Source organism: Apium graveolens, chromosome 5 (assembly GCF_009905375.1).
Source record: "Apium graveolens cultivar Ventura chromosome 5, ASM990537v1, whole genome shotgun sequence".
Taxonomy (NCBI): domain Eukaryota; kingdom Viridiplantae; phylum Streptophyta; class Magnoliopsida; order Apiales; family Apiaceae; genus Apium; species Apium graveolens.
The window spans coordinates 313,100,395-313,124,353 of NC_133651.1; the positions used below are offsets into that span (position 1 = coordinate 313,100,395).

A 23,959-nucleotide genomic window follows, 5' to 3' on the forward strand; every position below is an offset into this window, starting at 1 on the left:
AGGCCTATTGTAACGCCAAATCACCATTTCATCCGTAAATGTTGCCATTGCTATCTAATGTAATGTTTTGATTATCAACCGTAACACAACTAAAAACATTACCTTAGGGAGATAGAGTAACACTAGATAAATCATATTCAGAATACCAACTCCGCCAACATAATAACCACTTCGCCAAAATTATAGTACGATTCACTACATCACTCCACCAAAATTATACTAACAAGAACACCAAACAATCCCCAAATTCCAACTCCAACCAAACCAAATAAACACCATCCACCACCAATTACAGTGAGTACCAAAAGTTATAAACCAACAATTCAAAAGTCTAAATAACATAACTGTCCATACTATTAACTCAAGCTAATGCTTGTAAAGAGAAATATCTAAGAAGAAGTCCGGGCAGTCTGGGCAGTCCCGACAGTCTTGGAAGTCCCGGCTGTCCCGACAGTCATTGGTGTACCATTTTCATCATCTTCGCTTGAAATATTAGCATCAACTTCTCCAATGTCCAGATTCAAGCCTGGATTAGCTGCTGCGATCTTTTTGAGAATAACTGACAAGTTATCCTGCACTTTCTTGGAAACCTTTTCTTCCAGTTCAGCCTCAAGTTCTCCCCTGATCATTGCAGTCAAATCTTCCAAATAAGTGTCTGCAGGAGCTAAATTTGATTCCATCGCTTTCTTGTTCTTTCTCTACAAGAAAAATGTTGTTAAATATTAATCAATTTTACCATAGAATTGTGCTACACAACTACACAACTACTAACTAGGTTTGTATTAAGGTGGCCTATACTAATACTTAACAGCCTTTTATTTCCGCTAAGTCTCTTATGTTATTTGTTTTACGAAATAAATTAAACCAACAAAACATACTTGGAAAAGCATTTTTTATCTCTTAATTTTCAAGAAATAGACAAATTGAACTAAATAAACCAATTTATTTACCGTGCAGCATTTAACCTCCATAAAAAAAGTAAAGTCCTTACATTTTTTTATGTGGAGCAGCCGTAGTCTTGTATGTTCGGCCATCTTGTTCATGAGATTGCAAATAAATTTAAGCTTGTGATGGCGAGGCGAGATTAGGATCAGTCTTTTTCTGTTATAGAGCACAAAAGAAAAAGAAAAGGTTATCTAGCTCAAAGTTACCACATAACTATAGATTTACTTAACAAAAATTGCACATTAACTATTTAAAAAATGCCTAAGCACTAACATTCAATCAAAGGATTTATGAACAAACAACGAGGTAGTCATTACTATTCAGTAGACACAATCCAAGTGTGTACAGGAAGTCAATGAAGGCAATATTAATGCAGTTCTGAAATTAAATATCTAAATTCAAGCAAATACCAGCAAAAAATAGACATGCATCTGATTTCTGAAGAATTAAAGCACAAAAATGTTTGATGGCACTTGACATGAACAACTAAATTATTGTGTCTGCGAGCTCTATTTTATTGGTTTTTTCGGGTTGTTCACAATGAATTATTTAAAGTTATATAAATGCGGATTGGTTTGTAATAATCTGAATATTATAACTAATCAGACAACCAAATAATTGCTAGTTATAATGATGATATCGACAAGGACAGATACATTATTTAAAAAGGGGGGGTTCTAACATGTCCCATTTTAAAATTGGATTTAAGAACATGTCCCCATCTAATTAAATTATAAATTTATCCTATAATCAAAATTTAATCCAATTTAAATGGGGAAATATTCATAAATGTACTAGTTAATTTAGGAATCATACCAACTTCTCTCCAACTTCTGCACTACTGTTGGCACCCTGATTGTGTGGGTCAGTTACCGATACGCGGATTACTTTGTTATCATGTGCTAATTCCTGTAAAAAAAATGGCACAATCCAATTGAGAATCTTTAAAATCATTAAAATCATATTAAAAAGAAGCACAAAGGCACCTTCACCGACTCATCTCCTCAATACTTTATCAGCAATTTAAAATCCTCGAGTGGAATCTCATTGGGCCTATGTTCAAGCCTTTCATCATCAGTGGCATGCTGTGTGTAATGCTTTGCCTTCATCCGAGACTTCTAAGTCCTCCAGCATCTATTAATTGTCTCATAAACCTAGGACTGAGCTTCATTCGGAATAATATAATGGTCCTAATATATAATAAACTCAAGATCAATAAAATGAAGGGGTTAATTGAAAAATAAATGAAACTAAGGTTTAGGTAATAGAATTTACTCGAGTATAGTCCCACATTTTCTTCTTCAATTGTTCAGGAACCAGGCGCCAGTTGACATAAGTAAGAGAGACATTGTCCTTTGCAACTGTTCAGGAACCAGGCGCCAGGTACATTTTGTTTGTTCAAAAAAATCGCCGGTCTTTCATCACGTGTCCTTGCGTGAACAGTTAGCAGTTTTGTCCTTCCTCTTGTGTGCATAATTCATACGTAGTTATATTTAGAAAGTAAAAGTACCTGCTTCAGTTTCTTCCTCAACAACATTTTCCGAATTAGAAGCGTGCACATTCTCGGTTGCTGGAGGAAGAATGCCCTGCTTTTGACGTTCCCGCATTGCTAAATAAGCAGATACAGACCCACGTGACTCTGAATTGCTCACGGATTTTAAAATTTTACTACATGTTGGTTTCAGGAGATTAGATTTACTGGTCATTTCCTTGTCAGATGTTTTACCAGCTTACGATGGTTCATTCTCTTTTGCAGCGGTGACATTAGCTCGCGAACGAGTTCTTGGTCCAAGGGGGACATGGTTCTTTTTCTTCCCATTCTTCGTTCTCTACAATGATTAGTATTGCAAATATAATATGAGGCCAACGCAATAAAGAGTATAAAATAAAAACAAAATATATAGGAAAGTTGATAGAGTGATAAACAAAATATCAGGTCTTAAACGAATAAAACAACACAAATTACACTCTTGAGAAACAGAACATGATTACTTAAGTATAAAAAATCTCTATTTGAACCCTTTAGTTTCACCTTTCAGCAAAGACTCAAAAGCTTGAAATTATCTAGAGAATTCAGAAAATACAAGAAAGGCCAAAGTAATGAAAACTGTAAAATAAATCCATACCTCAGATGAATGATCACTATCATGTTCGTCCTCACTTTCCGGATTATAATCATCATCATCCGGAGAAGCTTTGTCTTTTTCTTTGGATTTCTCAATAACTGTTGTTGATCGAGCTCTCAAATCAACCACTAATTTTTTGATCCCAAGTTCTTCCAACCTTCTATCACTTTCCTTCCTTCGATTAAGTCTTTCTTGCTTACAGGCTGGTAGCGGTGGGGGGGCACCTGCAATAATTATAAATCAGCACTGTTATTAGTGTAGCTCAACTATGCATTGTACTTTCTTTCTAAAAATTTGGAAGAGGTGTTTAAGTGAATATTACAAGTGTTACAGTCCAGGTTAGAAGGAAAAAAAGAGGAACATTGACAAGGATACCTCGATGTCTGGTATAGCAAGTTCAAGTGGACATCTTACTTGGCGTGCATCACCTTGTAGCCGATCTTTCATTTTCTCATTATTTTGCAAAGTACGGGGTCTTTTTCTTTTGATTTCCGTCAGTGGTGGTGGGGGCAACTACAATAATTTATGAAGACAAGGTCAGTGATTAAATTGACACAACACAACAATAATCATTATAACTTATGTTTTTAAGAAGGAAAATTAAAAAAATACCTCTTTATCCGGAGTAATATCATCTTGTAACTGCAGTTTCCTTCTAGCAGACCCTTTATCGTTTCCTTGCCCAACAGTTGCATCTTGCTGAGTAGGCAACCGAGCTGGCGATGATCGTAACGCATACCTCCGACTGGGCTCAGGTGTCTTCTTAACAATCTTGCTTGGGTTCTACTTCTGCTGGAGTTCATGTGTGGTAATATATTTCAGCTTTTGTATTTTCTTCGGTGAAACTGTATTTATGCAAGAAAAAAATCCAAGTCAAAGAATTATCTTCAACTAATATGGACATCCAAGTCCCATTATGCATATATAAAGAGATACAGAAATAGATAGAGATGTGTATTTAATGGGGACCTAATTATTTATCCGCAATAGGCATACCTTCAAACAGGCTTTTCCTCAGCCTGACAATCACGTGTGGCTGCATCTCACACAACGGCTCAATTGCAGGGTCAACAACTGTGTCTACATAAAGCTTGACCTCTTCGCCATCATTGCACTTTTCTATCTCTTGAATGATGTCCAGGTCAGTCCTCAGCACCTTCCAACCACCATGGTTTCCTTATTTTGCATAGACTCCTCCGATTTCATTGAGTTTAAGGAGATTCTTCACCTCCTCCATCAGATCATTATAAGCCCACATATCAGCATCTACATTATAAATAGTCAAGCAATCTCCACCAGAGTAACTTGTCCTCCGAAACTCCCCACCGTGGTACAATCCAATATTAACGTGTTTTTCTGCCATCCTGCACAGAGTTCAAAGAGATGTCAATGGCTGACCACTAAACAAAAATATTTCAAATGTATCTCTACCAAATCCTAGTATGCCATAAACACATATCTCGAACTAATTGGTAAACACATATTAGATCAAATAATAAACAACAAAATATTCATGAATTGGCACTCGACACAAATAATCACAGCAAGCAATGCAACGAACACAATTTCGATCACAAAAAGATATTAAGCATCTACTTCATATCCTATATTTGTTTTTATTACACGTGTAGGATATTTGCAGCTAACATACAAGATTATAAAAATAAGAAAAAATAGTTATCATATGCATCTACTGAATCAACTAAATTACAGTAAGGAGATTTAATCCCAACACTACGAAATATAACAAGGGCATGCTGAACTTACCAAGACAATAAATATAAACTACAAATCAGATGATGACGACAAGAAATTTAAACTACAAAGATGGATTTCATTGAAGAATTCATGGAAGAAATAAATTAAGATATTCAATTACATCTAAATAGTCCAAACACAGAGAAAATACAAAATGAAGTTCACTGCTGTGATTAATTTTAAACTTATAAATGTTTAGCAGTTTGGTTGCTTCATTTATCGGGAATGGGAACTCTTGTTGTGGGGATATCATCTCCGCACCAACTCATTTCATCAACATGAGTTTGAAGTCCACAAACAAATTCAGTCTCACGGAGATCAGTATCATTGACATCTTCATGTGCATCCACGTTTCCATTATCACACCACTCCCTCGGTAGTTTCTTAATTACGTAATGTAGATTCTTTTTTATTGGGTCTTCCACATAAAAAACTTGTTGCACTTGTTTGGCCAGGACATGAGGATCAGATTTATGGCATAACCTATTGAAATTTACTCGAATGTGACTGTGTGGATCTTTTTGTTGTTGGTACCAACGACACTTAAATAGGACAACTGTAAATAATCCCCAGTAATCAAGTTCTATGATATCTTCTATCGATCCGTAGTAGCTGACATCCCCAACTATAGGGTTCTCGTCTCTAGAACTAGAGATTGTGTGTGCAGTCAAATATACACCACTGTTTTGTGTTGTGCATCGAGAATCTCTATTACTTGTATGGAATCGATAGCCATTAACAACATAACATGTAAACCTTCTAGCTGTTCGATTAGGCCCCAACGCAAACACCCCCAAGTCATATGAAACCTCCACCATTTTCCCAACCTCTTCTCGTAACCAATCCCAGAATTCTGCCGTGTGTCTTCGTGCCCTCTTGTATCTGTTCGTATTTGCGTGGCTGTCCACCAAGGCTTGATGTTCCCTAAAATTATACTAAGTTAAAACAGTGCAGAAAAGAAAAAGTTCTTGAATTATAAATTAAAATTATTTACGTTAGAGCTTATTAAACTTACTCGAGGAGCCTCTCTACTTCTTTGTTACCAGTATTGAACAAAACATAGCGATGACTTGCCTTCCAATCAACATCTTCCAAATGAATAATAGTTCCATCTTTATTCCTTCTCGTTCCGATATGATATTCAGCTTGTGTTGGTCCTCTTTCAAAAACTGTTGAGCACATGTTGTTTTTTGTTGTTTGATCAGCAGCCAAAAATCTTGAACAAAATGTTACACATTCTTCAGCTATGTAACCTTCTGCAATAGAACCTTCCGGCTTACTTCTATTACGAACGTATGATTTCAATTTTGCAAGATAACGCTCTATTGGGAACATGTTTCGAAGGTGCTGAGGTCCCCCAAGTCAAACTTCTCTAGTTAGATGAACAAGCAAGTGCACCATTATGTCGAAGAAAGCTGATGGAAAAATCATCTCAAATTGGAAAAGTACCTCGACGATTTCAGTTTCCAACTTCTCAAGCTCCTCCAAATCGATAACCTTGCTCCATAGAGCTCTAAGGCAGGAACTCAATTTCATCAAAGGTACTGCAACCTCAGCCTTTGTAGTTTTCTTGATGGCAAACTGTAACAAGTAGTGGAGTATGAAATGAGCATCATGGCTCTTATACCCCACTACTTTCCTCTCCTTTGTGTGCACATATCGCCCTATGTTGGAGGCACAACCGTACGACAGTTTAGTGTTTTTCAACACTGAACAAAAGATCTCTTTCTCTTTGTTCGACAAGTCAAAGATTGTTGCTCGTATTTCATGGTGTGCTCCATCTTCTGATAGAACAGGATGGAGGGGTTTTCTAATTCCCATTTCTTGTAAATCTTTACGAGCGGCAACATGATCTTTTGTCTTGCCACTTATATTGAGTAAAGTGCCCAATATGGTATCGCAAACATTTTTTTCTATGTGCATGGCGTCAAGGTTATGTCGAAGTGGTTTATGCTTCCAATAAGGTAAATCGAAAAAAAATGACTTCTTTTTAAAAGGGCCCTCAGTTTTACTCTTTGCCTTTTTGTTCTGCAGGCCGAATTGGTTTACATACCCAGACAACCGAAACACATATTACATTCATATTAAACACAAACTCTAAACGTATTACACATATTACACATATTAAACACAGACACATATTTAACATATTAAATAAGCAGGGATAAATACATAAAATCAAAAATAAAGTTCAATTAGAGGTTACCTTGGTCCAAAATCGAAACCACAAAGCAGTTCTGAACCCTAATTGCTAGCTCCAACCGAAATCCTAAAATTCCGAAACCATAATTGCATGTCCTAACTCCGTTGCAGAGAACCCGAACCACCGAAATAATGCTGAGAACCACCTAATTGCTGCTGAATCCACCGAAATGAGAGCGGCTAAGGTGAGGCTAAGGTGAGAATGCGGTTGAGGTGAGGTGCGGCTGAGGTGAGAGTTAGGGAGAGTGAGATGGGTGAGAGTTAGGGAGAGTGAGATGGGTGAGAGTTAGGGAGTGTTGGTGAGAGGTGAGTGAGTGAGCGAGGTGGGAGGCTGAGGTGAGTGAGCGAGGTCGAGAGAGAGTGATGTTTCTGAGAGAGACAAGGCTAGGGTTTTGTTTGGGGGAAAATTTAGGCGCCCATATTTTCACTGCACCTTTTGTAAGATTTTCATTTTATTTCATTTTTTCATTTTTTCGTAAATTTTAGAAAAAAGAATATTTTAATGTCCCGATCCGACCATGATCCGGGCATTATATTTTTTGATTATTTTTTCCCAATGTTAGGAATGCAGTTTAATAACATCCGTACGGTTGGATGGTCGAGAAAACCGATTAAAAAAATCAAACGACAGATATGTGGGTCGAACCGTTAAATGAATCCTATCCTGACATATGAACCCTATTACGATCCGACCATGATCCGGGCATTATATTTTTTGATTATTTTTTCCCAATGTTAGGAAGGCAGTTTAATAACATCCGTACGGTTGGATCGTCGAGAAAACTGATAAAAAAATCGAACGACGGATATGTGGGTCGAACCGTTAAATGAATCCTATCCTGACATATGAACCCTATTGGGATCCGACCATGATCCGGGCATTATATTTTTGGATTATTTTTTCCCAATGTTAGGAAGGCAGTTTAATAACATCCGTACGGTTGGATCGTCGAGAAAACCGGTTAAAAAAATTGAACGACGGATATGTGGGTCGAACAGTTAAATGAATCCTATCCTAACATATGAAACCTATTACGATCCGACCATGATCCCGTCATTATATTTATTGATTATTTTTTCCCAATGTTAGGAAGGCAGTTTAATAACATCCGTACAGTTGGATCGTAGAGAAAACCGATTAAAAAAATCGAACGACGAATATGTGGCCCACTTCTCCATTATTTATTTATTTAATTATTTATTAAATAATTAAATAATTGGATAATGTGGGCCTCACATGTGGGACCCACAAGTGGAGCCCACATGTGGGGGCCCATTCTCCATTATTTATTTATTTATTATTTATTTAATTATTTAAATAAATATTTATTAAATAATTAAATAATTGGATAATGTGGGGCCCACTTCTCCATTATTTATTTATTTAATTATTATTTATTTAATTATTTAAATAAATATTTTTTAAATAATTAAATAATTCGATAATGTAAGGCCCACATGTGGGGCCACATGTGGGGCCCACAAGTGGATCCCACTTTTTTATTATTTATTTATTTAACTATTTAATAAATAATTATTTAAATAATTATTTATTAAATAATTAAATAATTGGATAATATGGGGCCCACATAGCGGGCCCACAAGTGGAGCCCAAATGTTGGGCCCCTATATAGGGCCCACTTCTCCATTATTTATTTATTTAATTATTTAAATAATTATTTATTAAATAATTAAACAATTGGATAATGTGGGGCCCACATGTGGGGCCTACAAGTGGAGCCCACATGTGGGGCCTACATGTGGGGACCACTTCTCCATTATTTAAATATTTAAATAATTATTTATTAAATAATTAAATAATTGGATAATTTGGGGCCCACTTCTCCATTATTTATTTATTTAATTATTATTTATTTAATTATTTAAATAATTATTTTTTAAATAATTAAATAATTGGATAATGTGAGGCCCACATGTGGGGCCCACATGTAGAGCCCACAAGTGGAGCCCACTTCTTTATTATTTATTTATTTAATTATTGAATAAATAATTACGTAAATAATTATTTATGAAATAATTAAATTATTGGATAATGTGGGGCCCACATAGCGGGCCCACAAGTGAAGCCCACATGTGGGGCCCACAAGTGGAGCCCACATGTGGGGCCCACTTCTCCATTATTTAAATAATAATTTATTAAATAATTAAATAATTGGATAATGTGGGGCCCACATGTGGGGCTCACAAGTGGAGCCCACATGTGGGGCCCATATGTGAGGCCCACTTCTCCATTATTTATTTATTTAATTATTATTTATTTAATTATTTAAATAATTATTTATTAAATAGTTAAATAATTGGATAATGTGGGGCCCAGATGGGGGCCCACAAGTGGAGCCCACATGTGGGCCCCACTTCTCCATTATTTATTTATTTAATAATTAAATAATTGGATAATGTGGGGCCCACATGTGGGCCCCACTTCTCCATTATTTATTTATTTAATTATTATTTATTTAATTATTTAAATAATTATTTATTAAATAATTAAATAATTGGATAATGTGGGGCCCACATGGCAGGCCCACAAGTGGAGCCCACATGGGGGGCCCACTTGTAGGGCCCACTTCTCCATTATTTATTTATTTAATCATTATTTTTAAGGTAATTTTTTTAATTCATGTTATTTTGTGATTAATCTCTATTCAGTCAAATTTTATTCTCTTACCAGTGATAAATCCGTATCTTTTAGTGATTTTTTTTATGATTTGTTTAGTTTTGCATAATAACCAATTGTTTTGTGTTTTAGGTTGAAGTCAGTAAGACACACGCTAATTGTTCTTATAAGAAGTTCCTTTTGTGCGGCATTTTAAACTATATTAAAAAGAGGGAAAATATATTAAAATTGAATATGTTCTTTATTTCGCGCAACTAAAGATGGGATGTGTACCATATAAATAAAATAATTTACTACTCAATGTGCACGCCCATTTATAGTAAAATATCGTATTCAGCTAAGAGACACGTAGCAGCTTTTTTAGTACCACTTAATTCGGTTATACCCTCCTGATCTTTTCCTGAATGTTTTATTTTATTTTCTCTCCAAGTTTAACTATAGGCTTGACACAAGTCCATGAAAATCTGCTTGTACAATATGTTATGGCGATTACCTTTTCATTTATGATAATTTGTACCTTCATTTGTCTTGTTGTGAAAATGTCGAGTGAAGATATTGTGAACTCTGTTTTTCTTGGCTTCACGATCCACTTCACTGTGGACTTCTCAGTATAGAATAACTCTAGAGTTCACGATATTACATATTTGTTGATTTCTCAGTGTAGTAAAGAATTAACTCTCAGAACCCCATTATTTTCATTTTATGCCATAAGTAATTTCAACTAACTTGATCATAAGTAATTCCATTATTAGTAAATTGTATGTGATGCTTCTTTCTGGCACAAAAGCAGACTGGTTTTCCGAGATAGAAACTGGAAGCACTGATTTGAAGCAATTAGCTAGCACATTAGCCATGTTTTTATATAGCATTCTATTTTGAGTCGCAGAAATCACACTTTACTCATAGTTAGAATTAAGCTCAATAATATTTCTATTTGCCTTGAAAATTCCTTCCAAGTAGTTATTTTTCAATTCAATCAAATGTTCAAAAGTGTCAATTTTTACTCCTTCATCTATCACCAAGTAGGAAATGTTTTCAGCTTTCTTCCTCTTTGAGACATGTGTATGAAAAAATCACGAGTTGGTGTCTCCTTCCTTAAGCCAAAACATCTTTGCTCGCTGCTTCCAATGAACCTCCTCGTGTAACAAAAGTTTATTCAATCTTCCCCATTCCTCAAAATAAGCTGCCACACCCTCTTCATCTTCACAGTTACTAGCTTTTTTTATCACCTCTCTTTTAGCCTTTACTTTGTCCCTAAACTTGTGAAATAATTTCCGTCCCCATTGAGACATAAATGATGACATCGATATGAGCTTAGGAAGAATGTTTAATATTGGTAATATCTCCCAGAAAAGTGAAACTTCCTCTTTAAGAATGGTTCTTTCAGTTAGGCATTCTCAAAGTGAAATCTAAATTGTTTCCTAGAAATATTTATGTCTATCAGCTATAGTTGTATAGGCTCATGATCTGAGACAGTAGCATGATTAACTTTTAAAGTGCATAAAAAAAACTTCTGCTACCAGCTCTCTGTTGTGAAAGCTCTGTCTAGAAGCTCCCTAACCCAATTAGGTTTATTTTTGCTCTTTTCCCAGTTGTTACTGCCACCAGTTAAGTCTAGCTCAACTAGCCTGCAATCTTCAACAGCTAAGCGAAAGCCATTCATTAGTGCATGTGAATGAGGTTACTCACCCTTCTTCTCTGTAGTATACAATCGATTATTGAAGTCCCCAAAAATGCACCATGGGATAGTGTCATGAGCAGAAATTTGTCTTAATAAATCTGAAAAGTCATGCCTTCAACATCTTTCGATAAGATTCAATAAAGGGTTTGCATGTTGACTTTGTATCCTTGTTGTCACTGAGTTTCAACATGTCCTTGTTTCCAAATTACCATTGTCATCGAGATATTTAGCCTTGAGAATCTAGCATTGTGAAGCATCTTGGACCTTATTCAACAAAAGATTTAGAGATTTAGGCATGATGACCTTTTTTCATGAATAATTTGGATTTTATTGGTGTATATTTTAACAAATCTCGTACTAACAGAAAATCGAATTCGATCAATAATAAACCGAACGAAACTAAACTAGTCTACGAGCGCTACATAAACTTGTGTTGTGTTTGTACCTGATGATCGGGGATTAAGCGGGAAAATAGAATAAAAAGATTGATTGAGGTGGAGGCATGTTTATATACTTGAGTTATAGACTTATTTCCAATAATGATTTGGATTTCGTATCCTCATTTGAAAATTTGAAATGTATTTGAAATTGGATTTTGTCTGAATTGATAATGGAAATCTGAAAGACGTTGGGATTTAAGTTTAAAATTAAATTGATCAAATTATAGAAAAACACATTTATGGAAATTAAAATTATAAAATCAGTACAAAAAATCTCATACTTACCAATAAAAGTTGCCAAAAAAAATCTATTTGTTAACAATTACCAACGGATTGACAACCAATTGCAAACTTTTGAAAAGTATACATAACATCAACGGTTTTGTAACAGGTTATTAATGAAAAGTTGTCAACCAAATTTTCTGTTGGCAAAACCAAAAGTTATAACAGAATTACTATTCAATTGCCAACAGATAAAAACTACAAAATAATAACATAAAAACAATAATTTACTAAGGGATTACTAAAGCACATTGCACTGTATTAAAAAGTGGGAAAAGATATTAAAATTGAATATGTTCTTTATTTCGCGCAACTAAAGATGGGATGTGCACCATATAAATTAAATAATTTACTACTCAATAAGCACACCCATTTATAGTAAACTATCGTATTCAGCTAAGAGATATGTAGCATCTTTTTTAGGACCACTTAATTCTGTTATACCCTCCTAATCTTTTTCTGAATGCTTTATTTTATTTTCTCTCCAAGTTTAACTCTAGGCTTGACACAAGTCCATGAAAATCTCCATGTACAATATGTTATGGCAATTACTTTTTTCATTTATGATAATTTGTACCTTCATTTGTCTTGTTGTGAAAAGGTCGAGTGAAGATATTGTGAACTCTATTTTTCTTGGCTTCACGATCCACTTCACTGTGGACTTCTCAGTATAGAATAACTCTGGAGTTCATAATATTACATATTTCTCATTCTAGTAAAGAATTAACTTCACGAAATTAAAGAAAATTGAGTTGTCTAGAAGAAAAACTAATACAAGTACATATAAACCTATCAAAAACCAAATTGTAGACTCCATTTGAATATATGAAGTGATATTGTATCTTGAGTTGGCTTGTTATGATAGTATAGACATGTCATGTACGTAACAAAGAACATTTATATTGCTACCACAATCTTGAGTACTTCATTTTCTGTTCTTCACCGATGTTTGAACATTTCAATGAACATTTTTAGTGAGTATATTTTTAAGACTGCAGCTCTCTTCTTTAACTTTCCTCTATTCTCTGTCTTCAATTCTTCTAATTGCTATACTTAAAACACTACATATCTTCCATCAATGTTAATACACTGAAATCTTCTAGTGACATATAATATTAAATTTTTGGATTAAAAATGTAGGAGATGGCCTAAGTTTAACCAAACGAGCTTTAAATTCCAAGGGCATGTTTATTTTATATGATTATAATCCCGGGATAATAATTCGAGGAAAACTAATCCCATCAAAATTAGTCTCATGGATTAATTAGTCATATTCTATATTTATTTGGAAGGATTAAGTGTAGGATTGTACTATAATCTTTTAAAATTTTAATTTTCATATGTTTGTTTATTGGGATATGGTCCTTAGGATTGTAATATATTTCTTTAAAATTTTGAATTCTATGTTTGTTTCACATAGGATTACAATGGCGGATTATAATCCCTTAAAATGACTTGTAAGAACGGATTAAACAATAACTCCTCATTACCAAGTATTGTAGGGATTATAGTCTTATTCTCTATTCCAACAAAACAAACATGAACAAGCATGAGATAGGATATTCAAGGATTATAATCCTTGGATAACCCTTCTCTTATTTTTTATAAAATAAAAATGGAATTGAAAAATTTTAAATGATTATAATCATATCATCTACTTAATAACATAAAATTTTGCTCACTAATGTTAGGTTCAGATTATTTTGAGTCACTAATGTTAGGTTCGGATTTGAGAATTAGTATTTTGTCAATATTTTATACTATTATTAAAATATAGTGATAACTAGTACAAAAAGTGTCATATGTGTCTAAGTGTCATATAAGAAAGCTTATATGTGTCTAAGTTTGCTAGATGATATGGATGAGTCATATAACGTCTGAAAGATATACGTATGTTATAGCAATAACGCATATTATTTTAAATATCGCTTTAGAATAGACATTGTAAATAGGCGCATAAAATCAGTTCATATACGTCTATTACTTTTTAGGTGGGGTACTAAACTCAAAATCAAAATTATTAGGAAGAGGTATCGCAATCCGTACTAAAAATATTGGGAAATAAAAAAATAAAAAATTCAATAAAATCAAATTAGCAAACTGATCATAAAGTATTTATAAAAAAATTAAAAAATTACATATCAATTATTTAACAAACGACGTTTTCAAAAATCCAGTGAAATCACCAATCACAACTCCTTCATGCAACTTTTACCGGCCCAAAATCAAAACTATAAAACCATTCATTCTAATAGAATTGTGAAGCAAGTATATATATAAACACAAAAATACAATTTGTAACTATATATAATTAAATTTTATATAGAAATTAACCAATCTTAACAGCATTTATTTGTTGAAAAAATATATTAAAAGTTACAAATTTCTTTACTTTTAGTTGAAAATTGGATAAAAGAAATGGCAAAACCATAAATAAATTTGAAAAATGGTTGTATGTTTGAAATCGCATGTATTGAAAACCTAACCTTTGGACTTAAGTTTTTCTTGATGTACGTATTATGTTAAATAAAATGTTTAACTAAATGAAAATAAATAAATATATAAAATGTTTATCTTAAACACGGTCAAATATACGATCACGGTCAAATATACGATCACCGTCGATTTAAATATAGGAGACTATTTTTTGTTTTGAGAAGTAAAATTCCATTAATTGAGGGATTCTTCCCTCACTACATACTCCAACACACAGGGGTTTAATATCGATCCATTTGAATATTTCAGTTTTTCTTAATTTAATTCTATATAGGGGTTTAAAATTTGGAAGAATGATTTTCTAAAATATAAGACAACAATTTTAAAATTAAACCATTATACGAAAGTGTACAAACAAGCCTTTTTAGGAAACAATTGTGTCATGACATCAACCTTTTCGACAAAATATAAGACAACGGTTTGGGCGAAAATCCATTGTAAGAACCTATAAACAAGTTTTTTTCGTTCAAACCATTGTCTATTGACATCAAATTTCTTGACAATCCCAAAATCTTTAATGGGACTTGAATCGATACCGTACGCTTTCAAAATGTGCTACAAGAGAAGTGATTGGCATGTAAGAACTCACATTATCAAACACATGTTTAAATATCACTAAGGTTATACGAAATAAATATTAACAAAATTCCCGATTAACAAGATCAATTTGTAAAATGATTTTTTTGACGATTCACCGGTACCGATGTTAAGATATATTGATTTTAACCATATGAAAAAATAAAACATAGAATATAATTATTTTTTATTAGCTCAACTAAAAAGCAACTTTTGAAACTACATTTTCTGCATTCTACTACAGAAGTTTCCCAACTCTCTTATCACAGTCACCGAGGGGAGGATCTAGTATGTGGCTATGTGGGACATGTGTCACCACTTAAATAATATTTTACTATTTTTTGTTATTAAATTTTTTGGATATATATGAAAATGTCCCCACAAAATATAAAAATATAAGGGTATATTCACAAAATATGATCATATCTTCCTGAAATTTAATTCCTTGATCCCGCACCGGTTACATCTGAGCAAATATGCCGGTTTTTCATACATCACACAGTCATCAAATGTCTAAAAATTCCCAATAAAATGCTCACAAACCATTCCACTAATAAATGTAAAAACTACCCATGGTAGACAAAAATATGTTTTAATCAATATAAGAAATGTCTCCTATTACACAATTACTATAATTTTGACTACCCATTACACGTTTGATTTAAAGTAAAAGGTTCAAATAACTTAAAAGAACACATGACAAACAAAACCTTACACACACTCAATAATAACATCAAATTGGTTCACACACATATATTTAAGACTAATAAAATCTATAAACATGTCATATAACTATAGTGTAAGAGCTAAATAATGATTGGAATAATGCCAATAAAACTTACAGAAATAGCTGTTAAATTCTTCTCAATTTGGTGAACTCAAAGACAGATTTCTTAGAGGGGCTGGTGCCTATAGCTAATAGCTATGTACTGTGTATTTATATAAAGAGATGTTAAATAGTTCAAATTTTTCTTCGGTTATCAAAGTTTTTCATGCTAAAATAAAAATTTAATTTTTCGAGTGCAACATTCGTTAATTTAGCGTTTGACTAGTTTAAAAAATCCGACTTCAATGATTTAATCACAAAGTATTCAAAATCTCATTTAAATTCTTTTTTTTCCTTTTTTGAAAACAATTAAATTCCTTTCTTTGGTAGTGGCTTCTTTCGTGCTATCATTTTGTGTCAGCAATATTTTCTGCATTAAAACACGATTACAAAAAATATTTTTTTATATTTCATCCTTATTCTTTAAGATATGTGTCTAAATCCAAATATGAGGAACATACTCATTAAATAATAATGTTCTCTGATAAAATCTCTTCCTACAAACTAAAAAGGTTATGATAATTACAAAGTAACATGTACTCACACATAAAATAACTCTAATATTCTAATCTCACTTTTATGGGGTATATTTCAAAATATTAAAAATTGTACTAGCAAATTCATCAAAATCTACCACTTTTTCAAATGAAAAAAATCCACGAACTTTTGATACCTTTATATCTTGATAGATTTTTAAACTTTTAAATTGAATATACTCAGATTTTGAAAAAAATTGTCCAATCTATATTGAAAATTATCAGATATTTAAAGATTTTCTAAAATCCAAATTAAATATCGTTTGATTTCAAGAATCAAAAAAATCATAAAGGACTTCTTTCAAATTTTATTCCCAAATGTATTTGGCCTTGAAACCTATTTCAAAAATCGTAAAATTTTAAAAAATAATATCTTGTGATCCAAAATTTTATCAGTTAATATAAATAAATTTGTGTTTATAGTATGGAATATTGGACAACTGAGGGTTCATTGAACTTACGGTCCCTTAGACCATCTCCAATGCAGGCCCCACTCCTGCGTTGGAAACCCTGAAATAGATATGTTTTATTAATTCAGCGTTGGAGTATTAGACAAAAGTGGTCAAGGGTCACCAAGTTGAGCTCGGCCAACTTCTATGACTTCTGTCCTTATATAATATTTTATATCTTTGACCTGTTTATTCCCGTGAATGACTTGTTAGATACGTAATATAATATAGTTACATGGGCCCGATATTAACACTCTCCATTGAAGCTACTCAGGCAAGTTCCCGTTTTTCTTAGCTGGCATGTGAGGGGGACCGCGAATAAAAGAAGTCGGGCTCTTGCATTGCTGATGCTCTTAAGGCCAAATGGCAAACTACGACCCACCTTGGCCCATATCCATTCTAAAATTTTAGATAAAGATGTTTTTCATTCACCCCTAAAACATAGTAGAAGGCTTGAAGGCCAAAGCTTAGCATTATAGTCAGATAAAAACTTTATAGTTAACGGCCTAAATGAATCACCGATCAAACCTTAACTAGCAAGAGGTTTGAATTTCAAGAAAATCAAAGGTAATCTATATACTAAGGCTGGTCTTGACTCTACGCGGACAAAACTTACGCCTAGAGCCTCTAATAGTCAAGGTCCCAAAATTCAGAAATGCTTTATTTATATATACTTTGTATTCTTGTTGTCACTGATTTTCGACATGTCCACGTTTCCAAATTATCATTGTCATCGAGATCTTTAGCGTTAAGCATGTACCATTGTCAAGCATCCTGGACCTTATTCAACAAAAGATTGAGAGATTTAGGCATGATGACTTTTTTTCCCGAATAATTAGGCTTATATTGGTGTATGTTTTAACGATTCACGTACTTACAGAAAATCGAATTCGATCAATAATAAACTGACTGAAACTAAACTGGTCTGCGAGTGCTAAACTTGTGTTGTGTTTGTACCTGGTGATCGGGGATTAAACGGGGAAATAGAATATAAAGATCGATTGAGGTGGAGGCGTGTTAATATACTTGAGTTAAGACTTCTTTCCAAATATGATTTGGATTTTGTATCTTCATTTGAAAATTTGAACTGTGTTTGAAATTGGACTTTTTCTGAATTGATAATGGAAATCTGAAAGATGCTAGGATTTAAGTAGTTTAAAATTAAATTGATTAAATTATAGAAAAATACACATTTATCGAAATTATAATTATAAAATCAGTACAAGAAATTTCATATTTACCAATAAAAGTTGCTAACAAAAATCTATTTGTTAATAATTACCAACGGATTGCCGACCAATTGCAAACTTTTGAAAAATATACACAACATCAACGGTTTAGTAACGGGTTACTAATTAAAAGTTTCCAACGAAATTTTCTGTTGACAAAACCAAAAGTTAAACGGAATTACTAATGAATTACCAACAGATAAATAACTACAAAATTCTAATATAAAAGCAATAATTTACTAAGGGATTACTAAAGCAAATTGCACTGTCCAATTTCAGCACTAATCGGTTAATAATTATGGATCCATTATCTTTGTTTCCTTCCTAATTTGTTATAATTGTAGATCGGTTATATTTGCTCTATTACCAATGTATTGCAATTCTATATCGGTCGTGCATATTTTCGTCACTAATCTCTTGTAGAATTTTACCATATATGTCCCACCCTAATTAATATAAAACAACTATAGTATCATATTTGGATAAAAAATACACGTGACTCAACGAGAAATTAAATTCCGTTGGTAACCAACTAATTAATTATCAGTCATGAATTAAAATATTGTTCGAATTATGTGTTCACGTTCCGAAAATGACAAGAAAATTTGTTCGTATTTACATTTTAAGTATACCACACGAAAGTACATAAACACAGTACTCAAAACATAGTGTCGATAGGTTTTGTGTTGACCTTTCAGGTTCAAAACAGACCATGAGATACACAAAATTAATATTTTTAATTAAATTTTAATATTTGTAATGAACATATGAACATCTATATAAAATATTTATTTATTTATTTATTTAAGAATAATATATAATTTTATAATAATGTATGTAAATATTTTTATAATTTATTAATAATTATGTTTATATTAAATTTTATACAACACAAATAGTACGTAAAATCCGTAAACCTCTGAGTTGTTTAGTTGTACATCGTGCACACCTTTTCTCATACTTTAACAAATAAATGTTCATTTCAAGTACATTCTTTAACTTAACAATTCTTCTATAAATACTATTCACGTTCTTTTCACCAATTGCTTGCTCACGCCTAGTGCAACTAGTCTGGTTCATAAACGACTAACTTTCTAATTTTTTGTATTATAACAACACAAATATTGTTAAGTTTGCAGAAACTCTATCGCCTCAAAAAAATGGTTGTCCATAAATATTGTACTTTCACAGAAATCCCTTCTCATGCTTAAAGATTGTTAGAAAATAAGGATCTCAAAACTAGGTAGGGGTGAATGAATAGTTTAAAAACTTTAAAACTATATTAAAAAGAGGGAAAGATATTAAAATTGAATATGTTCTTTATTTCGCGCAACTAAAGATGGGATGTGTAGCATATAAATAAAATAATTTATTACGCAACTAAAGATGGGATGTGTACCATATAAATAAAATAATTTACTACTCAATGTACACATCCATTTATAGTAAACTATCGTATTCAGCTAAGAGACACCTAGCAGCTTTTTTAGGACCACTTAATTCTCTTATACCCTCCTCATCTTTTCCTGCATGCTTTATTTTATTTTCTCTCCAAGTTTAACAATAGGCTTGAAACAAGTCCATGAAAATCTCCATGTACAATATGTTAGGGCGATTACGGTTTCACATGAGATTATAACCGCGGATTATAATCCCTTAAAAATGACTTGTAAGAGAGGATTAAACAATACCTCCTCCTTACCAAGTATTATAGGGATTATAGTCTTATTCTCTATTTTAAGAAAACAAACATTAACAAACATGAGATAGGATATTTAAAGGATTATAATCCTTGGATAACCCTTCTCTAATTTTTTACAAAATAAATATGGAATTTAAAATTTTTAAAAGATTATAATCATATCTTCTACTTAATAACATAAAACAAAATTGGCCCAAAAGTGTAAAGCTTTTTTATATTTCTGGTATCTTTAGACCAGCAACAAATTAATTATGCCACAATGCATACAATTATACACCTCAATAAGAGAAGTCATGTATGCTATATTTAACTGTTGTCGACTTGCAACATTTTTCCAACGCGTCAATTGGAATATTTCAGCACATTGCTTAGTTCAAGTTAAATGATGCAATTCAATACTTTAGATCCAAATTTAATTATGACAACTCAAAAATAGTTATCAAATATGAATTGACAAATATATGAGTATTACCGGTTCACATATTTCAGCACTAAATCCAAGCTCTAGAAGATGATCTCTATGGTCAAGGATTAACAGGGCAAGTTCATCTAGTTTTTGTGCACAATATGAATTATTATTTTAAACTCCTTATAAAAATACAATTTTGTAACTATATATAATTAAATTTTATATAGAAATTAACCAATCTTAACATCATTTATTTTTTAAAAAAATATATTAAAATTTACAAATTTCTTTACTTTTAGTTCAAAAATGGATAAAAGAAATGGTAAAACTCTATATAAATTTGAAAAATGGTTGTATGTTTAAAAGTTACAAATTTCTTTACTTTTACCATGTTCTTGTGTTAAATTATCACTTCATTCACTTTTGAGTCTCTCCAACAAAATTAAATGAGGAACTAATAACTACTTTTTTAAAAAAAATTACTAATTATATCATATTAAAGAAAATTTATGCATCTCAGTGGTTATAAAGTCCTAAACTAAACTATTAGCATCTGCACCGTTCTTTTATACACAGTTGGTGTCCTTGAATGAAATTCATTATTCACGGACCACCAAATTAATTATTTTTTTGGTTTTTATGGGGTCAAATTGACTAAATTTGACCGATTTTCTTATAATATATAAAATAAGAAAATTATAATTTTTTTTGAATATATCTAATAGACTTCAAAATGTTTATATTAGTTTTTTTTAAGAAAGGAAAAAAAATCTTCAATATTTAGTTAAAGTGAAGTCAATTTGATCCAAATAAGAAATCTAAATTGTAAATGAAGGAATATCACAATAAATTCTGTAAATTAAGGCACCAAAATTTTTTATTACTTTACACTAAAACTCGTGTTATAAATTATATCTCTATTATGTCTCCAACAAAAATATGCATTCAAAATATTATGATGGATTATTAATTTACCGATCAAAAATTTATTGACATTTTACTTTATTTTAATTTATTTTTGGAGAAAAGCGGGAGAAGAAGTGAAGAAAAGGCTGAAACTCTCAAATTATTTACAATTCTCTCACTCCTAACTCTTAAAATTATGTGCTCTTCTTCATTTTCTTTGCTCTCACATCTTACTCCCTCCCGGCCTAAAAATATGGACCCTATTCAATTTCTATATCCTCAAGTAGGGGCTTGAGTTTTAGAGCACAAGCTATTATAAAAAACCTGCACTGCTATAAAAGCTTACTAATAGAAATTAATGCAATATTTGATTGAGACTGCAAAATGAATCACATTAGCTTCAGTTTATGTTCTGAACGTCCTCTTTATTTAAAACTACTAAAATGAAATAAATTTAGCATACTCAAAATGTTATTGTCTTGCGAAACTGCAATACCTGGATGTAGAATCAAGAACATACATAAGTGCACTTGCACAATGGTATATGAAATTAAGTGATTAGAGAAAATATTCCCAGATACCTCCTTAAGCAATTTTCACCCCGAAAAGCATGACACAATTCTCAGGTGCTTTCCTGGAATCCGTTCTGTTCAAGTTATGGTCAGCCTCGATATCCATCTCGAGCCTGGTACCTGCATTTCCACTGTGATTCTGTTCAAGACCAAAGTTCTGCACCCCTTCCTTCGAATGATATTTTTCGCCATCAGCAACGACATATTTTCCCCTGTTGGCTTCCTCAAGTTGTACTCTATTAGCATTATATTCCACATTAATAGCAAAAGAAATGTGAACAACTGACCCTGTCTCAAAATGCATACACTTGAAGAAAATAACTTTGTCCGCTGATCTCAGATCCTTTGCTTGCACAAAATCCTTCCAGCCACTAGATAAGACATGACTGTTACTTCCCTTACAGACACCATAGCGAAAATTCCACAGTGTCATCGACTGGTCATAGAAAGCTAGCTCATGGGAATCGCATGGGAAGCAACTAGCATAAATTTTCGGAATCACAATTCTGGAGAGCCTACCTACGTCGCTAGGAGTAAGTACCTTTTCAAATAGACGGGTACGTGTACAATCTTGTTGCCTCTGTGCCTCGAAAATATTGACAGACTTGCAAGAAAGGCTATCAGCAATGCAGACTTGTTTCTGAAAATTTGGTTCTTGTGCAATGTTGTCTGTCTTTAGCAAGTTTTTATCGAGGCTATCAATCAAAAGTTTGGCGGTTGTGCTTTCATATGCCATGTCAGCTTCCTCCTCTGTCTTGAAAATCCCTATGCAAATCCAGTTATGATTTACATAAACATGTGCTGCCCAGTTTCCATTCATTAGAGCAACGACTCCCTTAAAACTCGAGCTTTGAATAGTTTTATCATGCCTTGCACGCTTGGTACATGATTGATTATGACTCAATCTGTTCGAACCTGAAGCTTTGCCGAACATATGTGCTGTGACATTCAAGAGATTCTTCATCGTTTACTGCAATCACAGGAAAGTTGGTAAATGAAACAAGTAAATACATTTCACTCTTAAACTATCCAAACCTGCAGAGAAAATGATCTGCAGCTAGTAACTCATAAAACATAGAATATAATGTATTTTTTATTAGCTCAACTAAAAAACGACTTTTGGAACTACATTTTCTGCATTCTACTACAGAAGTTTCCCAACTCTCTCATCACAGTCACCTAGGGAGGATCTAGTAAGTGGCTACTTGGGACATGTGTCACCCCTTAAATAATATTTTACTATTTTTTGTTATTAAATTTTTTGGATATTTATGAAAATGTCCCTAGAAAATATAAAAATATAAGGGTATATTCACAAAATATGATCATATCTTCCTGAAATTTTATTCGTGGATGGGGCACTGGTTAGATCTGAGCAAATATGCGGGTTTTTCATACATCACACATTCATCAAATGTCTAAAAATTCCCAATAAAATGATCACAAACCATTCGAGGAATAAATGTAAAAACTACCCATGGTAGACAAAAATATGTGTTAATCAATATAAGAAATGTCTCCTATTACACAATTATTATAATTTTGACTACACATTAGATTTAAAGTAAAACGTTCAAATAACTTGAAAGAACACATGACAAACAAAACCTTACAGACACTCAATAATAACATCAAATTGGTTCACACAATATATTTAAGACTAATAAAATCGATAAACATGGCATTTAACTATCGTGTAAGAGCTAAATCATGATTGGAATAATGCCAATAAAACTTACACAAATTGGTTAAATTCTTCTCAATTTGGTGAGCTCAAAGACAGATCTGTTAGAGGGGCGGGTGCCTATAGCTAATAGCTATGTACTGTGTATTTATATAAAGAGATGTTAAATAGTTCAAATTTATCTTGGGTTATCAAAGTTTTTCGCGCTAAAATAAAAATTAATTTTTCGAGTGCAACATACGTTAATTTAGCGTTTGAATTAAAACATAAATATAGCACAAAATGATACCACGAAAGAAGCCACTACCAAAGAAAGGAATTTAATTTTTTTTAAAAAAGGAAAAAAAAAGAATTTAAATGAGATTTTGAATACTTTGTGATTAAATCATTGAAGTAGGATTTTTTAAACCAGTCAGCAATATTTTCTGCATTAAAACATGATTACAAAAAATATTTTTTTATATTTCATCCTTATTCTTTAAGATATGTGTCTAAATTCAAA

The 23,959-nt window shown here is 32.4% G+C and overlaps 1 protein-coding gene across 1 annotated transcript; it reads right to left on the reverse strand.

Moving 5' to 3' along the window:
- Positions 1-21,786: 21,786 nt before the first annotated feature.
- LOC141661281 (AP2/ERF and B3 domain-containing transcription factor At1g51120-like) lies at positions 21,787-22,737 on the reverse strand. Its single transcript, XM_074468265.1, has one exon. The coding sequence runs from the start codon at positions 22,735-22,737 to the stop codon at positions 21,787-21,789; it is 951 nt and encodes a 316-aa protein (XP_074324366.1).
- Positions 22,738-23,959: the final 1,222 nt, after the last annotated feature.

What these genes read in the sequence shown, in the direction of transcription:
- LOC141661281 (XM_074468265.1), bottom strand. Translation starts at nt 22,737, where the DNA reads ATGAAGAATCTCTTGAATGTCACAGCACATATGTTCGGCAAAGCTTCA.